Source organism: Ranitomeya imitator, chromosome 3, assembly GCF_032444005.1.
Source record: "Ranitomeya imitator isolate aRanImi1 chromosome 3, aRanImi1.pri, whole genome shotgun sequence".
In the NCBI taxonomy this organism is placed as follows: domain Eukaryota; kingdom Metazoa; phylum Chordata; class Amphibia; order Anura; family Dendrobatidae; genus Ranitomeya; species Ranitomeya imitator.
The window spans coordinates 235,601,045-235,624,394 of record NC_091284.1 but is presented as its reverse complement, the minus strand read 5'-3'; the positions used below and the strand labels follow the sequence as shown (position 1 = coordinate 235,624,394).

The following is a 23,350-nucleotide window of genomic DNA, read 5'->3' as shown; positions in this document are numbered from 1 at the left end:
ATTATGGGAAATCTGCTTTACAAGAAATGTGACCAGATTTTTGCTATGTAATCTGAGAATAACATGCCGTAAGGGCTGGGACCACGACTCCAGTGATGTACCACTGGCTGATCTTAATGTTGTCATTTTGATACAGTCCCTGTTTTCTATGCTGTAGACTTAGCAGTGCTCAGAATGCTGACCCCTGTATAACCACGCCCACATCACTGATTGGTACAGTAGCTTTCTGTGTATATTGTACAATCGCAGAAAGCTGATAATCAGTGGAGGGTGTAGAGATGCACAATGGAGCTGACTAGGAGTCACAAGACAATAGTGATAATTTCCTGCTGATAAAACATTGCTTAAAACACCAATACACACACCCAGTAAGTGACATCACTGGAATCAAGCGCTCTTCCCCTATATTATGCTGTTCTTAGATTACATAGCAAACACCTGCTCATGGATTCTCTTTAAGACATCCAATGTACTAGTTATACCTACTGCAGAATTTAAATTGAAATCTCAAATTCAATTGGCATATTTTGGCAAAAGTTTTTAATGAAACTAAAACAAAATAATTAATGTATAAGCAAGAATTGTAATTCTTCAAACAAAAATGAACTTACCTTTGCATTTTGGATGAGATGGATCCCATTGGCCCAGACTATTGCATGCGGATACTTTTGAGCCATGTAAAACAAAGTTTTTCTTGCATTCAAATTCCACAGAATCACCATGAACATACACATTTTTCCCTCCTGGTAGCAGCCTTGAATTGTCAACGTTTGGACTATGGCATTTTACTACAATAAAAAAAAAAATCCCACAAATTTAAGATCTTGAACAATACTTTTTAAGTCTGATCCCAAAAGATTTTAAAAACGGTTGATATAAAATAAATCATCACATGGGGCTTGAATTACACAGGCACAGGACAGAGAAAAACAGAAAACAGTCTGTTAACAGAAGAATGTGCTGCAGTATAAAAGAACAGAAAATGCATAAAACTTCGTCACAAGCCTACCTGATGCTTTGTTAAATTAGAACTTGCTATCTAGTCAAGAGAACGAGTCCCACACTAAATATCATACCACCAGTACAGTAGGACAGCTGTGACCACTGATCGACTGCAATGGTCGCATACAGTTTGCTTGGAAACAAAGACCTACAGGACCAACAGAGAGAGCATCACTACAAGATAGCCATTGGTTGGAAGAGCAGAATACCCTTTCTTCTGCTGTTTTGGAACACGGATAGCCACTTGTAAACTTTTAAAAAAGTTGGACAACTATTTTAACCTTTGTTTGTGTGCCAAGAGTATCCATTTGAAGAGAGGGTTTCGGCTCCATTGTTCAAAAGGAAAATATATAATCTCCAAATGAGCACGCCTCCAAACCCAAAGATACAGAAGCATGTTCTTTTTAATAAATATTAAATACCCAAAATGGCAAGTCTAACATTCTAGGTAAATGGATTTTCCAGTTTTCAATACACAAATTTCACATACAATATAAGCATCCCTCTATTTATGTTCCCTAACATAGAATGAACAAAGCCATATATCCTTCAAAATAAGACCAATGACAAAATACACCTCATCACGAAAAAAAGAATCTCTTATATAGCTCCAATGCTGGAAAATACTACATTTATGACTCTCAGAATAAGGTGATACAAATGTTAATGGTTTCAAAAGAATATATATTGTATGAAAGAAATGAAACAAACTATATACATTTAGAGTTGTCATAATCATGCTTGCCCACAACCACTGGGTAGCAAATGAAAAACAACATTTTAATTGCTAGGCATTACCTTGTAATTCTGAACAAAACAAGCCCTCATACAGCTAAAAAAAAAAAAAAATTACAGCTCACGCGACAATGAAAAAAGGTTAAATTAGGAATAGTCCTTAACCCATTCATAACCACATAATGTAAACTTGCATCATATGGTTGCTGTGGGTGTACAAAGTGGGATCAAACCTAGCAGATCATGTCACGCCAAATCCTGCAGATGCAGTCAGCATCTGACTAAGTCTTTTGCACTGTCACTTCATTGCAGAGATATTCACATTTGTTTGTTTTAGAGCACAATATGTGAAATCTCTGCTCGAAGTTAAAATTGGTCGATCCTTCAGTCTTCTCTGGGGGGATGCGCTTTAACTCCTCCTTTCCCAACGCTGCCAATCACATCTTGGCAGGTGATCATGCAGTTTAGCAGTCGCAGATGCTAATGAACTGCAATTGGCATTATCTGGAATGAGTGAACGCGCACGCTTCCAGAGAAGACTGAAGAAATGCCCAGTATAACGACTAGAAGATATTTCAGATAGTGAGATCCAGAACAAATGTGAGTATTGCTGCAATGGAACGACGCATCAAAAACGGGTGAACAGCGCTCAATGATCCTTTCAAGGTATTTTTTTTTAGTAAGTAACAGGTCATCCTTAATGAGAAGGCTAGTTTCACACTAGCGTCGTACTCTGCCCGTCGTAGTGCGTAGGGGCCGATGTACGGATGCATACTGTGGAAGCGCCGCACAACGGGGGCAGCGGATGCATTTTTCCAACGCATCCGCTACCCCATTGTGAGTTGCGGGGAGGTGGGGGCGGAGTTCCGACCGCGCATGTGCGGTCGGAAATGGCGGACACGACGCTCAAAAAAACGTTGCAAGCAACGTTTTTTTGTTCGGACGGTCCGCCACAACATGACGCAACCGTCACACGACGGTTGCAACGTGTGGCAATGTGCCGCAATGCGTCGCTAATGTTTGTCTATGGGGAAAAAACCGCATCCTGCAGACAACTTTGCAGGATGCGTTTTTTTACCCAAAACGACGCATTACGACGTATCCCAAACGACGCTAGTGTGAAAGTAGCCTAGGATTTAGAGATATTGATGCCAAGAACAGCACTGAAGACAGCAAATGGAAACTATATGCAAATGAAAAGAGCTTAGAGCTTCTTTCAAGTGTATCTATTTTTACCATTAAACTGGCCTACACATTTTCGAATGTTATCAGGTTCAGTTATGAAATTAGCCATTTCTTAATTATTTTGACCTCCTGAATTCAAATTGACAATGAAAATTTTTTATGTCTTGTTTCTGATATCAAAATATACCTTTTTACTGCTAAATATAATTAATGCATAAAAGTTTCAGTACTTTAAAACATTATTATTTTGCAAATATAAAGATGTTGAATATTTTGTTATGACAATTATCGGATGTTTATTTAGTGGAAACTTAGCAACAATTCAAATAACTAAAACAAGTCTAAACACTATTGCAAATTATAAACAGTTGCAGAAATTGCACTACAAAATTTGGTCCTCATTCAGTGACAACTTTTTTTGTCAGTATCTTGCACTCCTGCACCGGATCATCTCTTACAATTGTCTAAAAGGAATCTGCAAGCATTGATGCATTCCATTTTCCTTTAGCTCTTCTCCATATCTGCAATATCTTGGTGAAATCTCGCACAGTGATCGTCGGCTCACTGCTCCACTGTTTGGTGGAAAGAAGTCTATATGTGAATGAAAGGACATGTTACAGACAAGATCCTTATGTTTTGAGATTTTCCACCAGCTATTTATATATCAGCTCTCGAGTTTCCCCAAAAATTAGTTACCACTAATGCGAGTGCTACCCATGCAGCCTTTTCCTTGCCCTGCAACAAACCGAGAAACTGCTCATCTTGAAGGAGCTTATGAGTGAGATCCAATAAAGACTTCTTCCTTTATCTTTGCTTCACTCAGCATTGGAAATTTAGCAATGAGATAATTAAATGTTTTTGCATTTTTATCCATGGCCTTTACAAAGTTCTTCATTAGGCTCAAACAGATCTAAAATGGTGGTAACAAAAGCTTATGTGGGTCAACAAGTGCTGGGTGCAGGACATTTTAATTCCCTTGCTGAAGTGAATATTGGAGAGGCCAGACTCTTATTGTGGTGCTATTCTCTTGCACGACTATCCCACTCACATCGAAAGCACCAGTACTTTGCACTCTTACTTGATCTACAGGGTAGAAATACAATGTCCATTAAGTCACTTTAAGTCACCACAGAGGGGCCACAAATGTTGGTCAAAGTTCAGGCACATCAGCATCAGTTTGATATTGTTATAGCTTTTTTTCGTGCGGATAGCATAACCAACAGGAGTTGAAGGAAGTGCATTGTCATTATGCAGCAAGATGGCTTTTAGGCTGGTTTTGGATGAATCGATGATGAGCCTCCATTCCTCCTGATTATGACTTATCTTCAGAGCTTCCACTAAATTGTTGATGTTGTTACATGTCACAACATCGCCCTCCATGAAAAAGTATCGCAGGGGTCCCCAACTCCAGGCCTCGAGGGCCGCCAACAGTGCAGGTTTTCAGGATTTCTTTAGTATTGCATCGGTGGTAATGTGATCATCTGCACAGGTGATGATTCCAACCCCTGTGCAATACTAAGGAAATCCTGAAAACCTGCACTGTTGGCGGCCCTCGAGGCCTGGAGTTGGGGACCACTGAAGTATCGGATAAGATCTTTATCATGGTTGTGGAACAAAGAAATCCTAACATCACCCTCTAGGAGATTCCACTGCTGTAACCTGGAACCTAAGGGTACCGTCACACAGTGGCATTTTGATCACTACGACGGCACGATTCGTGACGTTCCAGCGATATAGTTACGATCTCGCAGTGTCTGACACGCTCCTGCGATCAGGGACCCTGCTGAGAATCGTACGTCGTAGCAGATCGTTTGAAACTTTCTTTCGTCGTCTAGTGTCCCGCTGTGGCGGCATGATCGCATGGTGTAACAATGGTGTGGACGATATTGTATACGATGTGCGCATAGTAACCAACGGCTTCTACATCGCACATACGTCATGAAATTATCGCTCCAGCATCGTACATTGCAAAGTGTGACAGCAGTCTACGACGCTGGAACAATATTGTTACGATGCTGGAGCGTCACGGATCGTGCCGTCGTAGCGATCAAAATGCCACTGTGTGACGGTACCCCAAGAGCTCAGATTTGGGCAGATCCAAATCTCTAACAAGATTGTTCAGTTCACTTTGTGTTATATGGTGTGGCTCAGTTCAGGCTGCTGACAGAAAGACTAGGTGGTGAGAGGAAGATTATTCAAGGTTTCACGTGTTTTGAACCAGCAGTTCTCCTGTATGTAGTACTGGGCTGTATTGCAGATGGTATGTTTGAATACTGCAAAGTCCACTTCTTCCTTGAAACTCCTTTCCTAATCGAGGGCACCAAATCAGTGGCAGATTTCATTTTGTATTGACTACACTGTGATAAGTTCCTTTAAGCAATAGACAGTTCTTTAAGCTGATTTCCTAAATATGTAGATAGAACTTCTTCTTTGTAGAAGAGAGCAGCGATCAGGTTGGGGAGACAAATCTGCTATCTCTCATGTGATGCAGCTTGTGTCACTGACTGTTACGGATTGTCATTATTTAGCAACAAAAGCATTATGATGAGACTCTGGCACTATGGGAACTATAGTCTGCAATACGAGAACCATTTCAGAAGAAAAGAAGGAGTCAGTATGGCAGAAAACCGATTCTAAAATAGGTATCACACACAAGAACATCTACGGTATATTACTTTTAATAGCTTATACTGCATTATATAGGCAAACTAAAGATGGAACTTAATTGGTTCAGTTTGGGGACTTTTTTTTCTCACCATAATGTACTATATGTCCATGGCCCTATATCTACCTTCAAACATTACTCCATTCAATGAACAATTGTTTTTTGTTTTTTTTTTTAACCCCTTCATGACCTTGGGATTTTCCATTTTCCCCTGTTCGTTTTTCACTCCCCTCCTTCCCAGAGTCATAACTTTTGTATTTGTTTTTTGCGGGACAAGTTGTACTTTTGAACGACATCATTGGTTTTACCATGACGTGCACTAGAAAATGTGGAAAAAAATTCCAAGTGCGGTGAAATTGCAAAGAAAAGTGCAATCCCATGCGTGTTTTTTGTTTGGCTTTTTGTTAGGTTCACTAAATGCTAAAACTGTCCTGCCATTATGATTCTCCAGGTCATTACGAGTTCATAGACACCAAATATGTCTAGGTTATTTGCTATCTAAGTGGTGAAAAAAAATTCCAAACTTTGCTATAAAAAAAAATAAAAAATTGTGCCATTTTCCAATACTCGTAGCGTCTCCACTTTTCGTGATCTGGGGTCGGATGAGGGCTTATTTTTTGCGTGCCAGGCTGATGTTTTTATTGATATCATTTTGGTGCAGATACGTTCTTTTGATCGCCTATTATTGCATTTTAGTGCAATGTCGCACCGACCAAAAAAACGTAATTTGGGCGTTTTTAATTTTTTTTCTCGCTACGCCATTTAGCAATCAGGTTAATTCTTGTTTTTTATTGATAGATCTGGCAATTCTGAATGCGGCGATACCAAATATGTGTATATTTGTTTTTTTTTATTGTTTTATTTTGAATGGGGTGAAAGGGGGGTGATTTAAACTTTTATATTTTTTTTATTTATCTCATATTTTTTTAAACATTTTTTTTAACTTTTGCCATGCTTCAATAATCTCCATGGGAGGCTAGAAGCTGGTATAGACTGATCGGCTCTGCTACATAGGAGCGATCATCAGATCGCACCTATGTAGCTTAATTACCGCCTTGCTATGAGTGCCGACCACATGGTGGTGCTCACAGCAAGTCGGCATCAGTAACCATAGAGGTCTCAAGGACCTCTATGGTTACTATCCTGACGCATCGCTGACCCCGGATCATGTGACGGGGGTCGGCGATGAGAGCATTTCCGGACGCGCGGCCGGAAGTGGTAGTTAAATGCCGCTGTCAACGTTTGACAGCGGCATTTAACTAGTTAATAGCGGCAGGGGGAACGCGATTCCACTCACAGCTATTGCGCACACATGTCAGCTGTTCAAAACAGCAGACATGTCGCGGCTTTGATGTGGGCTCAAGGCCGGAGCCCACATCAAAGCAGGGGATCTGACCTCGGACGTACTCTCCCGTCCGAGGTCAGAAAGGGGTTAAACATGACGACTTGACCTTTTATCTTTTTAGTCTGCAAAAAAATTGATCACATCTCTGAACATAAGAAACAGTATCCACAGATTAAAACAAATTGCAACTAGATATATCTGTTTTACTCACATGACAAAAGGCGAAAGTGTGAGTCAATTGCACATGCACAAAGGTCATACAAAGAAAGAATAAGCTATAGAATTTAAAAAAAAGCCAAAAAACACTGAAGCATAAGTGGTTTATTAACACCGAACAACAACCTGAACAGATAATTTCACCAGAGCTCCAATTTCCATTTACGTCACATATCTTATAACTGGTTGATGAAGTCATATGGTATCTGAAATAAAAAAAATTGTGCAAAAAAAACCTTTCATAACACCATACAATCATTTTATAAAATACCTTAAAATATATACAGAATATTCTATATAAACATAAATAACCAGCCACTTTAGGCATTGTCCTCACTTTGAAAACAGCAAATAATGGCTTCACTCATGTAATAAAGATTTATATCCACATTTTGTAATTACAGGAGTTATCCAAATCATGAAAATTGTGGCAGATGCAAGGAATAGTGACTAACTAAAATCATTTTAACTATCCCATCTTTTCACCTGTTGCTACGTCACCGCATCTCAGGTTCTACTGATATTCCTCTATTTGGCCATCTACAAGGACGTGCTATACGTGCCAAATAACTGCTGCAGTAAATCACTGGCCTTATTGCCTCATATCATATACCACAAAGGCAGGTGATTGGCTGCAGTGATCACATGTGGAATAAAGACCAGTGGGAGAACCGGAGAGACAGCACTGGAATGATGGGGAACAGAGTTGAGCAAAAAAATGTCTTTTGTAATACTTAGTTATGAAGTCGCTTCAGTACACTGTGGCAGCCTTCCCAGGACACTGCAAATTCCCTCAAACGCAAACATCCAGGGTGCAACCCTTTTTTTGCACATCCCTGGTGGGAAATTAAGTGGGGTGGGCTATTTACATGTCTAAGCTTTGCATTTAGAATTTTATAATCTTATAACCCCTTCTCCATATCTGCCATAAATATATGGTGCAAGACAAAAGAAGGTGTATAGAGCAGGTCCACAAGCCGAGCCCGTGCAGATAAATGGATGTGTGTCACAGCAAAGACCTGGGCTCCACATATAACCGTTACCCCAATAAATGTCACTTTCAACATCTGACAGCTGCATTAACAGTGTGCCTTCATGGGGGGTGCGTCATTCTAGGCGCCCATTGAAAGCACTGTAGAATGCCAATGTGTTGCTATGGCAGCTGGGGGTCTACTGAAGACCCCCGTGCCGGTCATCAGAGAGCCCTCTTGAAATCCAGTCAGTGGCTGGGGACTCAAAAGGAGACTGAGAATTTTAATATACCGTATGCAGCAATACTCTGGTATTGCTTTATATAGAAAAGTGAAAAAAAAAGTTTTAAAACATATGAAAAGTTCAATCAAAATATAAAATTAAAATCAACACCAAAATAGCGTTTATTTTTTCAGCAACAACGCTATAAAAAATGCAGTAAAAAGCAATCAAAATGTTGTATATAGCCCAAAATGAGGGCAATAAAAATACTGCCCAAACAAATTAAAACGTTATGACAAAAAAATTTTTTTTACAGATCTTTTTTTTTTTTCAGCGCTAAAATAATAATAAAAAATAAAATTGGACAAGTTTGTTATTACCATAAGCGTACTGACATGGATATTCATGATGCCAGGTAATTTTTACCATGCAATTTACATGGTAAAAACAGTATCCACTAAAAGTACAGAATGTGGTAAAACGAATGGTGCCATTCAAAATTGCAACTAGTCCCGTAAAAAACAAGCCCTCTTACGACTTATGTAGACAGAAAAACAAAAAAAGTTACTGCTCTTGAAAGAAGGGGAAGAAAAAACAAAAATGCAAAAATGGAAATTGGCTGTATCAGGAAGTGGTTAAAAGCGGTGAAATGGAGAAAGAAAACAAACAAAAAAAGACACCGACAATCTAAGTACCCAGAACATAGTATTATACTTACCAGCGCTGTCTTCATCTATTATTAGTACAGCTCTGGTCCCAACCCACCATTTTGTGACTGCAACTTTTGACTGATCAGACGTAACTGTCACAAGCTCTTACTGTATGTCTATGAGAGCTTTGTTCTGGCCTTCATAGACTTACATTGAGTTGTGACTTCCGGCTTGCCCAGGAATCACTGGAGCGATCCAGCCGGTCACAACCTGCAGAAGACAACCGTAGCAGCACCGATAACAGATGAAGACAGCAGCTGGTAAGTATGAAGCTGGGGGAAGGGAACTTGGATTGGCTGCACCACTCCGACTAGTGACAGACCACGTGGCAGCTATGGGGCCTGTGGGTCTAGGATAGGGAGAGGGGCCGTTTCAGAATCATTGCCCTGGATGCCAATACAGTTGAAAACAATGATGACAGTGGGAGCCGTCAGCTGACACTCCTCCCAGAATTCCCGATCTGTGTCTGAGCTCTGATGTCTCAGCGTAGAGGGCGCAATGACATTACTACAGAGCGCCCTCTGTGATGAGTAGTGTAGAAAATCAGAAGATCGGAGTCTGCATAGACCAGAGCAGCAGGGAACGGGGAGAGGCGAATATTTATTTATTATGTATGAAGCAACATATGGGGCCCATAATACTGTATGGAGGACTATGTGGTGCCCATAATACTGTATGGAGGACTATGTGGTGCCCATAATACTGTATGGAGGACTATGTGGTGCCCATAATCCTGTACGGAGAACTATGTGGTGCCCATAATCCTGTACGGAGAACTATGTAGTGCCCATAATCCTGTGCGGAGAATTATGCGGTGCTCATAATCCTGTATTGAGGACTTTGTTGGACCCATAATACTGTATGGAGGACTATGTGGGGCCCATTTTGTGTTCCTTTGGCACAGCTGTCAGTACAGGGGTTGGGGCTGTGTAAATTTATCTTAACATCTGTTGAAGGCAGAAAAAAGAAGATTTTTGCTTTTCCACCACAGACCAAGCCTATGCCAGGCGTAACAAGGCGGTATCATTGACGTGTAGATACTCTGTGCAGCACTGTGAATACTTGAAAAATATAGGAAGCAATGGAACATAGACTCAGTCAATTTTTAAAATGTATTCACACAGAGCAGAACAATGTAGGCATATATGATTTTGAAAGTAACAGATGTACTACATACATCAGTTATACAGCCATTTACATGACATCTGACTACTGCATTAAATTGTTTTTCAACTTTGTGCTTCATTTCAATAACTCGGTCTTAATTTAATAACACCTTAGTTTAGGTGGCCTTTAAAGGGAACCTGTCACCCTAGAATGGCCTGTTAAATGAAAACAGGGAAGTCTATGGTGTCAGAAAGTTAAAATTTTTCTGCCCACTTGGACAATTGTATACGCATAAACTACCGTATATACTCGAGTATAAGCCGAGAATTTCAGCCCATTTTTTAAGGCTGAAATTGCCCCTCTCGGCTTAAATTTGAGGAAGAAGCTGCCGGCGCCGGGGAACAGACATGCAGGGACTGCGCAAGGAGCAGGTGAGTATAACGCAGTGATGGATATTCACCTGTCGCATGTTCCACTGTCGGCGTCGCTCTGTCTTCCGCGTCCTCTGCAGTGACGCTCAGGTCAGAGGGTGCGATGACGCGATTAGTGCACGCCGCACTCTGCCTGAACAGTCAGTGCGGATGACAGGGAAGACATAGTGGCACTCAGCAGTGGAACAGGGAGCAGGTGAATATAGCAAGTGCCGAGGGCCTGAGAGGCGAGTATGTCATTTTTATTTTTTTTAATCGCAGCAACAGCATATGGGGCAAATGTATGTATGGCATCTTATGTGACCATGTGCAGCATTATATGGGGAAAATATCTGTATGGGGCATGTGCAGCATTATATGGGGCAAATATCTCTATGGAGCATCTTATGGGGCCATGTGCAGCATTATATGGGGCAAATATCTGTATGGGGCCATGTGCACCATGTGCAGCATTATATGGGGCAAATGTCTGTATGGAGCATCTTATGGGGCCATAATAAACATTTGTGCAGCATTGTATGGGGCATATTTTGGAGCATCTTATGGGGCCCATCAAACTGTATGGAGAATTTTTGGGGCATATTTTGTATGGAGCATCTTATGGGACCCATAATGAAATGTATGGAGCATTATATGGGGCTCCGGATTCAATATGGATATTCAAAAACACTTAACCTACTGATGTCTCAATTAATTTTACTTTTATTGGTATCTATTTTTATTTTTGAAATTTACCAGCTGCATTTTCCACCCTAGGCTTATACTTGACTCATTAAGTTTTCCCAGTTTTTTGGGCAAAATTAAGGGTTTCGGCTTATACTCAGGTATATACGGTAATAACTTGATTACTAAGAGGGTAACCTTACTATTCGTAATCAAGTGTTTCAGATCCCATAATTAAACTGCATCTCCAGTTACAAATGAAAAATTATATTGTTATGCGAGTATGTGAAATCTTAAATAGTCAATTATAGATTAGATTTATCTGCAATGTAGCTGGTCAGCCTCCTTTCTGAAATCCAGCACCACAGACAAGTGCACTGCACACTTCTGCTGACTGTATACAGTTAAGTCCATAAATATTTGGAAAGAGAACATTTTTCTAATTTTGGTTATAGACATTTCCACAATGAATTTTAAACAAAACAATTCAGATGCAGTTGAAGTTCAGACTTTCAGCTTTCATTAAAATTGGATGAAGGGTTTAGGGGTTTCAGCTCCTTACCATGTGCCACCCTGCTTTTAAAGGGAACAAAAGTAATTAGACAGATTAAATAATTTTAAATAAGATGTTCATTTCTAGTACTTGGTTGAAAACCCTTTGTTGGCAATGACTGCCTGAAGTCTTGAACTCATGGACATCACCAGACGCTGTGTTTCCTCCTTTTTGATGCTCTGCCAGGCCTTCACTGTGGTGGTTTTCAGATGCTGTTTGTTTGTGGGCCTTTCTGTCTGAAGTTTAGTCTTTAACCCCTTCATGACCCAGCCTATTTTGACCTTAAAGACCTTGCCGTTTTTTGCAATTCTGACCAGTGTCCCTTTATGAGGTAATAACTCAGGAACGCTTCAACGGATCCTAGCGGTTCTGAGATTGTTTTTTCGTGACATATTGGGCTTCAGGTTAGTGGTAAATTTAGGTCAATAAATTCTGCGTTTATTTGTGATAAAAACGGAAATTTGGCGAAAATTTTGAAAATTTCGCAATTTTCACATTTTAAATTTTTATTCTGTTAAACCAGAGAGTTATGTGACACAAAATAGTTAATAAATAACATTTCCCACATGTATACTTTACATCAGCACAATTTTGGAACCAAAATTTTTGTTTGCCAGGAAGTTACAAGGGTTAAAATTTGACCAGCGATTTCTCATTTTTACAACGAAATTTACAAAACCATTTTTTTTAGGGACCACCTCACATTTGAAGTCAGTTTGAGGGGTCTATATGGCTGAAAATACCCAAAAGTGACACCATTCTAAAAACTGCACCCCTCAAGGTACTCAAAACCACATTCAAGAAGTTTATTAACCCTTCAGGTGCTTCACAGCAGCAGAAGCAACATGGAAGGAAAAAATGAACATTTAACTTTTTAGTCACAAAAATAATCTTTTAGCAACAATTTTTTTATTTTCCCAATGGTAAAAGGAGAAACTGAAGCACGAAAGTTGTTGTCCAATTTGTCCTGAGTACACTGATACCTCATATGTGGGGGTAAACCACTGTTTGGGCGCACGGCAGGGCTTGGAAGGGAAGGAGCGCCATTTGACTTTTTGAATGAAAAATTGGCTCCACTCTTTAGCGGACACCATGTCACGTTTGGAGAGCCCCCGTGTGCCTAAAAATTGGAGCTCCCCCACAAGTGACCCCATTTTGGAAACTAGACGCCCCAAGGAACTTATCTAGATGCATAGTGAGCACTTTGAACCCTCAGGTGCTTCATAAATTGATCTGCAAAAATGAAAATTCTTTTCGCCTCAATTTTTTCATTTTCACATGGGTAATAGGATAAAATGGATCATAAAATTTGTTGGGCAATTTCTCCCGAGTACGCCGATACCTCATATGTGGGGGTAAACCACTGTTTGGGCACACAGCAGGGCTCGGAAGGGAAGGTGCGCCATTTGACTTTTTGAATGGAAAATTAGCTCCAATTGTTAGCGGACACCATGTCGCGTTTGGAGAGCCCCTGTGTGCCTAAACATTGGAGCTCCCCCACAAGTGACCCCATTTTGGAAACTAGACCCCCCTAAGGAACTTATCTAGATGCATATTGAGCACTTTAAACCCCCAGGTGCTTCACAGAAGTTTATAACGCAGAGCCATGAAAATAAAAAAATAATTTTTCTTTCCTCAAAAATGATTTTTTAGCCTGGAATTTCCTATTTTGCCAAAGGTAATAGGAGAAATTGGACCCCAAATGTTCTTGTCCAGTTTGTCCTGAGTACGCTGATACCCCATATGTGGGGGTAAACCACTGTTTGGGCGCACGGCAGGGATCGGAAGGGAAGGCACGCCATTTGACTTTTTAAAGGGAACCTGTCACCTGAATTTGGCGGGACTGGTTTTGGGTCATATGGGCGGAGTTTTCGGGTGTTTGATTCACCCTTTCCTTACCCGCTGGCTGCATGCTGGCTGCAATATTGGATTGAAGTTCATTCTCTGTCCTCCATAGTACACGCCTGCACAAGGCAAGATTGCTTTGCGCAGGCGTGTACTATGGAGGACAGAGAATGAACTTCAATCCAATATTGCAGCTAGCGGGTAAGGAAAGGGTGAATCAAACACCTGAAAACTCCGCCCATATGACCCAAAACCAGTCCCGCCAAATTCAGGTGACAGAGTCCCTTTAAATGGAAAATTAGCTCCAATCATTAGCGGACACCATGTCACGTTTGGAGAGCCCCTGTATGCCTAAACATTGGAGATCCCCAACAAATGACCCCATTTTGGAAACTAGACCCCCAAAGGAACTAATCTAGATGTGTGGTGAGGACTTTGAACCCCCAAGTGCTTCACAGAAGTTTATAACGCAGAGCCATGAAGAAAAAAAAAATTGTTTTCTCAAAAATGATCTTTTAGCCTGCAATTTTTTATTTTCCCAAGGGTAACAGGAGAAATTTGACCCCAAAAGTTGTTGTCCAGTTTCTCCTGAGTACGCTGATACCCCATATATGGGGGTAAACCACTGTTTGGGCACATGCCGGGGCTCGGAAGTGAAGTAGTGATGTTTTGAAATGCAGGCTTTGATGGAATGCTCTGTGGGCGTCACGTTGCGTTTGCAGAGCCCCTGATGTGGCTAAACAGTAGAAACCCCCCACAAGTGACCCCATTTTGGAAACTAGACCCCGAAAGGAACTTATCTAGATGTGTGGTGAGGACTTTGAACCCCCAAGTGCTTCACAGAAGTTTATAATGCAGAGCTGTGAAAATAATAAATACGTTTTCTTTCCTCAAAAATAATTATTTAGCCAAGAATTTTTTATTTTCCCAAGGGTTACAGGAGAAATTGGACCCCAAAAGTTGTTGTCCAGTTTCTCCTGAGTAAGCTGATACCCCATGTGTGGGGGTAAACTACTGTTTAGGCACACGTCGGGGCTCAGAAGGGAAGTAGTGACTTTTGAAATGCAGACTTTGATGGAATGGTCTGCGGGCGTCACGTTGCGTTTGCAGAGCCCCCGGTGCACCTAAACAGTAGAAACCCCCCACAAGTGACCCCATTTTAGAAACTAGACCCCCCAAGGAACTTATCTAGATATGTGGTGAGCACTTTAAACCCCCAAGTGCTTCACAGACGTTTTCAACGCAGAGCCGTGAAAATAAAAAATCATTTTTCTTTCCTCAAAAATGATGTTTTAGCAAGCATTTTTTTATTTTCACAAGGGTAACAGGAGAAATTGGACCCAAGAAATTGTTGCGCAGTTTATCCTGAGTATGCTGGTACCCCATATGTGGGGGTAAACCACTGTTTGGGCGCACGTCGGGGCTCGGAAGTGAGGGAGCACCATTTGACTTTTTGAATACAAGATTGGCTGGAATCAATGGTGGCGCCATGTTGCGTTTGGAGACCCCTGATGTGCCTAAACAGTGGAAACCCCTCAATTCTACCTCCAACACTAACCCCCCACACCCCTAACCCTAATCCCAACTGTAGCCATAACCCTAATCACAACCCTAACCTTAAGGCTATGTGCCCACGTTGCGGATTCGTGTGAGATTTTTCAGCATCATTTTTGAAAAATCCGCGGGTAAAAGGCACTGCGTTTTACCTGCGGATTTTCCGCGGATTTCCAGTGTTTTTTGTGCGGATTTCACCTGCTGATTCCTATTGAGGAACAGGTGTAAAACGCTGCGGAATCCGCACAAAGAATGGACATGCTGCGGAAAATACAACGCAGCGTTTCCGCGCGGTATTTTCCGCACCATGGGCACAGCGGATTTGGTTTTCCATAGGTTTACATGCGAATCCGCTGCGGATCCGCAGCCAAATCCGCACCGTGTGCACATAGCCTAATTCTAAAGGTATGTGCACACGCTGCGGAAAACGCTGCGGATCCGCAGCAGTTTCCCATGAGTTTACAGTTCAATGTAAACATATGGGAAACAAAAATCGCTGTACACATGCTGCAGAAAAACTGCACGGAAACGCAGCGGTTTACATTCCGCAGCATGTCGCTTCTTTCTGTGGATTCCGCAGCGGTTTTACAACTGCTCCAATAGAAAACCGCAGTTGTAAAACCGCAGTGAAATGCGCAGAAAAAACACGGTAAATCCGCCATAAATCCGCAGCGGATTAGCACTGCGGATTTATCAAATACGCAGCGGAAAAATCCGCAGAGGACCAGAATACGTGTGCACATACCGAAACCCTAACCCTAGCCCTAACCCTAGCCCTAACCCTACCCCTAACCCTATTCTAACATTAGTGGGAAAAAAAAATTCTTTATTTTTTTATTGTCCCTACCTATGGGGGTGACAAAGGATGGGGGGTCATTTATTATTATTTTATTTTTATCACTGGGATAGATTATATCTCAGTGATCAAAATGCACTTTGAACGAATCTGCCGGATCGGAGCATGGGGGGGTGGATCGGAACGCAGGAGGGGTGGAACGGAGCACGGGGGGGTCAAACGGAGCACAGGGGGGGGGTGGAACGGAGCACGGGGGGGTTGATTGGAGCACGGGGGGTTGATTGGAGCACGGGGGGTTGATTGGAGCACGGGGGTGAGCGGACAAGAGCACGGGGGTGAGCGGACAAGAGCACGGGGAGGGAGCGGAGCACAGGACGGAGGGGAGCGGGGCAGTGTACCGGACAGATCGGAGGGCTGGGGGGGCGATCGGTGGGGTGGGGTGGGGGCACATTAGTATTTCCAGCCATGGCCGATGATATTTCAGCATCGGCCATGGCTGGATTGTAATATTTCACCCGTTATAATAGGTGGAATATTACAAATCGCTCTGATTGGCAGCCAATCAGAGCGATCGTAGCCACGGGGGGGGTGAAGCCACCCCCCTTGGGCTAAACTACCACTCCCCCTGTCCCTGCAGATCGGGTGAAATGGGAGTTAACCCTTTCACCCGATCTGCAGGGACGCGATCTTTCCATGACGCCATATAGGCGTCATGGGTCGGATTGGCACCGACTTTCATGACGCCTACGTGGCGTCAAAGGTCGGGAAGGGGTTAACAAGTGAAATGAATGCTCAATTGGGTTGAGATCAGGTGACTGACTTGGCCATTCAAGAATATTCCACTTCTTTGCTTTAATAAACTCCTGGGTTGCTTTGGCTTTATGTTTTGGGTCATTGTCCATCTGTAGTATGAAACGACGACCAATCAGTTTGGCTGCATTTGGCTGGATCTGAGCACACAGTATGGCTCTGAATACCTCAGAATTCATTCAGCTGCTTCTGTCCTGTGTCACATCATCAATAAACACTAGTGACCCAGTGCCACTGGCAGCCATGCATGCCCAAGCCATCACGCTGCCTCCGCCGTGTTGTATAGATCAGGGGTGTCAAACTGCATTCCTCGAGGGCCGCAAACCATGCGTGTTTTCAAGATATCCTTAGCATTGCACAAGGTGCTGCAATCATTATGTGTGTAGGTGATTAAATTGTCACCTGTGCAGTACAAGGAAATCCTGAAAACATGACCTGGTTGCAGCCCTCGAGGAATGCAGTTTGACACCCCTGGTATAGATGATGTGGTATGCTTTGGATCATGAGCAGTACCACGTCTTCGCCATACTCTTCTCTTTCCATCATTCTGGTAGAGGTTGATCTTGGTTTCATCTGTCCAAAGAATGTTCTTCCAGAACTGTGCGGCTTTTTTAGATGGTTTTTAGCAAAGTCCAGTCTAGCCTTTTTATTCTGATGCTTAGGAGTGGCTTGCACCGTGCAGTGAACCCTCTGTATTTACTTTCATGCAGTCTTCTCTTTATGGTAGATTTGGATATTGATACGCCGACCTCCTGGAGAGTGTTGTTCACTTGGTTGGCTGTTGTGAAGGGGTTTCTCTTCACCATGGAGATTATTCTGCGATCATCCACCACTGTTGTCTTCTGTGGGCGCCCAGGTCTTTTTGCATTGATAAGTTCACCAGTGCTTTCTTTCTTTCTCAGGATGTACCAAACTGTAGATTTTGCCACTCCTAATATTGCTGCAATTTCTCGGATGGGTTTTTTCTGTTTTCGCAGCACAAGGATGGCTTGTTTCACCTGCATAGAGAGCTCCTTTGACCGCATGTTTACTTCACAGCAAAACCTTCCAAATGCAAGCACCACACCTCAAATCAACACCAGGCCTTTTATCTGCTTAATTGAGAATAATATAACGAAGGGATTGCCCACACCTGTCCATGAAATAGCCTTGGAGTCAATTGTCTAATTACTTTTGGTCCCTTTAAAAAGAGGGTGGCACATGTTAAGGAGCTGAAACTCCTAAACCCTTCATCCAATTTTAATGTGGATACCCTCAAATGAAAGCTGAAAGTCTGAACTTCAACTGCATCTGAATTGTTTTGTTTAAAATTCATTGTGGTAATGTCTATAACCAAAATTAGAAACATGTTGTCTCTGTCCAAATACCGTATATATGGACGTAACTAGCTCCTGCAGACAGATGCTTTTGTAAGCCTACAAGGCATCCACAGCCAGAAAAAGGTGTCTGCTGCAAAGCTTCAAGTGATTACAGGAACATCACAGTAAGGGCTCGTGTAGACGATCGTAAAAATCAAACATCGTTTTGACACATAGCATTTGTCCCCATGTTATTCTATGGGGAAGTGCACAAGTCCAATTTTTTCCCAAGAACAAAAGGTCAGAGGAAAAAAAAATAAAATTGTAGCATGCTCGAGTTGCATCCGATTATTAGATCGCACTTGGCCATTCATGTCTATGGGTCCGTGGAAAAAAAAAAAAAAAATCGGACCACGCTTGGATGACATCTGAAAGCGGTAAGATTTTCACAGACTGACAAAATGTTGAAGATGGAGCATTTGTTTTTATTCCCAACATCCGAGAAAATCAGATCACACTCTGTGATCAGCATAATTGGACTGATTTTTCTCGGATGAGAGAAAAATGGTCCTGTGACCCTAGCCTAAGGCTGAATAGTAATCCTAACACGTCAGATTTTCCCTCCGCTAACTAGAGATATAATTGTGGCTAAAGATTTTTTTTTTTTTTACAACAGTCAGTGCTCAGTGCTTTAGTGGTTTTGGATCTTTATATTATCCAAGGGAGAAGTCTCACTCACAATTTTGCCTTAATAACATTGCAATGAAAAAGAATGACATCTAAACATCCTACTTCTCAGAATGATCCAGGATTAATTTGGGGATGAACAGAGTTTTTTCCAGCATAATAAAACCCCATGTCATAAGGCAAAAGGAATTAAGACTTCAGGTAAAACCTCAAAAAGTGAGTGGCCAAACAAAAACACAGAAATTGCATTAAATTCCAAGCACTGATTAGGCAAGAATGTGTTCCCATCAGTCAGGATTCGGCACAGAAGAGGATATCCAGCATGTCCGTGCAAATTATAGTTTTCTATAATTTACTACAGAAGGCATGGAAAAATAAGGGTCAACACCGTAATATTGAGCCTTTGCATAAACTTGATGAATACAAGTGTAAAAATGTATGAAATGCTTATAATTGTACTTCACTAACCATAGAAACATCTGACTAAAAGATTGAAAAACAGTGAAGCAGCAAGCTTTGTCAAAACTAATTTGTATCAGTCTCAAAAAGTTTGGTCACTACTGTACAGTGGCTGATACAAGATTTTGACAGGCAGTTAGTGTACAAACCTGTATTGCACAAGAGGAACTCTTACACCTTTAGGGGTGTAGCTTGCAAGGTATTCATGTATCTGTATGTATAAATTTAAAAAAAAAGTCCAGAAATGACTTCCAGATGTGTAAAGCAAGAGCATGATAAGAATTTAAATTGTTCCTCAAATTATATACTGACAAATAGTTGCCCAAATACAGTGCAATGTCCAAATTTCATGACTGGCAACACATATTACTTAACAATTATATGAATAAATCTCACCTAAATATTTATGTAATATTAACAACATACAACTTTCAACAGAGTTTAAGAGTAGTTTAAGATGTGCAATAGCAGCCACTTATACATGCATGGGTGCCAGTAAAATATAACTTACCCTTCCTGACATATATAGTCTACTCTGTTTCCAAAGGTGAATTCTGATCCTATCCTGTTTGCATTATTTACTTTCCCGGGATGACCACAAGAAATCGCTGCAAACAAGATACAATTTTTCATCTTACAACTATATTGCACACGTCAGCCCTCCCAAGCTCGTGTTTGGTTTATGTGTAATAAAAGTTACTTACGTGAACAAAAACTAGCAAGCTCAGACCAGCTTCTTCCTGAGCAAGTGATTTGATTTTGATGAACTTCAGGATCCCTTATGTATCCTGGTTTGCATTTGTACAACACAGTGGTTTTATCAAAGTAGATGGTAAAGCTTTCCTCAGGCTCCGCAAAAGTATAATTGCGAGGAGTAGCACAAACAGCTAAGAAATAAGTTGCAATTTAGCTATAAAAAAAGACTATTAATATTACAATTAGTATAACAACATGAGTGAATATATATATATATATATATATATATATATATATATATATATTCTGAAGTGTTAGATGACAAACAAAACCCACCAGAACATTACAAATGACAATGGTCTAGGCTCACACTAGCTTTATTCAATATTATACAATGTTTTACAAGTATGGCTACATACTTAAGGCTATGTTCACACATAGCATTGGGTCCCTGCGGGTTCTCCCGCAGCGGATTTGATAAATCTGCAGGGCAAACCCACTGCGGTTATCCCTGCAGATTTATCGCGGTTTGTCCTGCGGGTTCCGCTGTGGGATTTTACTCCTACTATTGATGCTGCATATGCAGCAATATGCAGCATCAATAGTAATGTTAAAAATAATAAAATAATAATATACTCACCCTCTGACGTCCCGATCTCCTCGGCGCTGCAGGCTGCGGTCCAGTTCCAAAGATGCTGTGCGAGAAGGACCTTCGTGACGTCACAGTCATGTAACCGCGACGTCACCGCAGGTCCTGGTCGCATAGCAAACCTGAGACCGGACGGCCGCGTGCAGCGCCGAGAGGTGAGTATAGCATTATTTTTTATTTTAATTCTTTTTTTTTACACAAATATGGTTCCCGGGGCCTGGAGGAGAGTCTCCTCTCCTCCACCCCGGGTATAACCCGCACATTATCCACTTACTTCCCGCATGGTGGGCACAGCCCCATGCGGGAAGTAAGCGGATCAATGCATTCCTATGGGTGCAGAATCGCTGCGATTCTGCACAAAGAAGTGACATGCTGCGGGTTGTAAACCGCTGCGTTCCTGCGGGGTTTTTCCCGCAGCATGGGCACAGCGGTTTGCGGTTTCCATAGGGTTTACGTGTTACTGTAAACGCTATGGAAAATCGCCGCGGTTCCGCGGTAAAAACCGCAAAGTGTGAACATAGCCTAAATGTGCAAATGAGCTAACATTTTACTGAAAAGTGCAACAGTAAGGGTTAAAACATGTTTTTTTTGCCAAAGTGACGCACAAACAATACGACTGCCATGTGAATGCAGACTGAAGTTATTAGCTCAATAAATAGCTTTATTGTTACCAATAAAAATGAACAAAAATCATGCCAACCACAAGGCTCTACTTGCATGAGAATATGCATTTCTTGCAATGAATGCCGACCGTTGTTGTAGCACTTAACTCAATACAGTTGCATTATTTAATTACAAAAGAATCCTGTTAGACACATTAATTCTATATTACAAATCTAAATATGCCATTTACAATATTATGCCATATCAAAGAATTACCAATGATATTAACAAGTTCAAGTACTGGAACATAGGGTCTTTTTTTCTGCCAGAGAAATGCAGGAAAACCTTACTAAGGCTACTTTTACACATCAGGTTTTCACTGTCAGGCTAAATCCGGCTAAATTTCAAAAAAGTTTTTTCCTATTATAGACTTGCATTAGTGCCGGATTGCGCTGGATGACATTGCGTTTCGTCCGGTTTTCACCGGATCTGGCAAATCTGCCGTTTCCGGTTTCTGGAAAAAGTGTCCATAGCAACGTTTTTTGTCTCCGGCGAAAAAGCTGGAAGTGCCAGATCCGGCGCTTCCGGCTGTTTGCTAGAATAGAAGCCTATGGGAGCCGGAAAGTGCCAGATCCGGAAAATGACGGAATTTTTTAAACTGAGCATGCTCCAAATTTTTTTTTAATCTAGATATGCTAGTCGGATCCGTCAAAAAAACAGATCTGTCACATCAGTTTTTCACAACCTGCGCCGGATCCGGTTTTTCCAACATTCATCGGATTGTGCCTGATGCAAAAAACCTGATGTGTGAAAGTAGCCTAAGGGAAAAGGTGTCTCTGCCATCCTCCAGTTGGATCTGCTTCTGTTAGCAAGAAATATGTAGCCCTCTTACAGACTTCATACACAAGTGCAGAATACGGAGGTGTAAATGTAGCTAACTAGTTTTAGCTTCCATGCCAGATATGTGAGGTTGGGTCCAACCTTTCTCCTACTAAACACATATTAAAGATATAAAAGCCCGGTGAGAGTAATCGGATAGAGAAATTTCCTAACATCATGATTAACACGCAACTTAACCAAATATAAATTATTACATTTTAAACAATATTAGCCCGTGTGAGGTTTGTCCACGATAATCAAAGGACAGTATTTACCCCGATACATGAGATGCTGGAACGGTTTTCCAAAAACTTGTGCTCGTCTTATGTTCAGGAACATAAGAAACACTAAGCAGGCAATGCTACAAACATGAATTCAATTTGCTTCGTCACTTAGGGCATTGTCTGTGTACTGATTTCATACATTTTACCCTTTCAGTAACCCACCAGAGGACGCTTCATTTAAAGGGATTCTGTTACCAGGTATTTGCTACCCCACCTAAGAGAAGCTTGAGACAAAGTCTGAGTCCAGTGACATGTGACTTACTGAGCTTCTTGCTGTTATTTTGATACAATCACTGTTTTATCTGCTGCAGATCTAGCAGTTCCCTGAATGTTGAGCTCTGTATAACCCATCACACACCACTGATTGGCAGATTTCTGTCCATATACAATCAGTGGTAGGGGCAGACCCGGCAGCTGGTTTTCTAGTGTTCCAATGATAAAATCACTGTTTTATCAGCAGGAGGTTATCAAAACTACAGCAATCACAAAGTAAATTACAAGTATACAAGTAACAACAATTCACCAGAACAGGTAGCGGTGTATAAAAGGTTCCTAGGTCCGGTTCTCAGGTGAAGAAATTCAGTATATACAAACAGGTATACACCATCTGCCAAAAAACTTTTAATTTCTAAAAATCATTATTTATTGGTATGCTCCAATATAGAAGTTAAAATCAAATGGAAACACTCGTCTACATATTTCAAGCATTACAAGCTCCTAGTAAACTGGGACTAAGAGCTTTTAATACTTAAACGCGTAGGATAGGCGTTTCCCTTTGATTTTAACTGCTTTTTGGGTGGATGCTAGATACCTGTTTATATATACCACATAAATGACACATCACTGGCATCAGGATCATTGTGCCTACATTATGCGCCTCTCAGATTGGTGACATATTCTCTTTAAGGTGGAAGAGTGAATTCCCTTACCGCCTGGACCCCAGGGCAAGCTGCACATATGTATACTAGCAGTAATAAAGTATAC

At 41.4% G+C, this 23,350-nt stretch overlaps 1 protein-coding gene across 5 annotated transcripts in view; it reads right to left on the bottom strand.

Annotated features, from left to right (window-relative positions):
- The window catches only part of LOC138669636 (complement decay-accelerating factor-like), a 227,758-nt gene that overhangs the window by 52,743 nt on the left and 151,665 nt on the right, over positions 1-23,350 (bottom strand). For 3 of the 5 annotated variants that reach the window (XM_069756290.1, XM_069756292.1, XM_069756291.1), the window contains exons 9-12: positions 19,960-20,142; positions 19,767-19,863; positions 7,275-7,354; positions 612-788 (exon numbers count right to left, since the gene is read on the bottom strand). In XM_069756290.1, the coding sequence (XP_069612391.1) occupies positions 612-788; positions 7,275-7,354; positions 19,767-19,863; positions 19,960-20,142 (537 nt within the window). The remainder of the gene's footprint in view (positions 1-611; positions 789-7,274; positions 7,355-19,766; positions 19,864-19,959; positions 20,143-23,350) is intronic. The other 2 variants (XM_069756294.1, XM_069756293.1) reach the window with 1 other exon arrangement.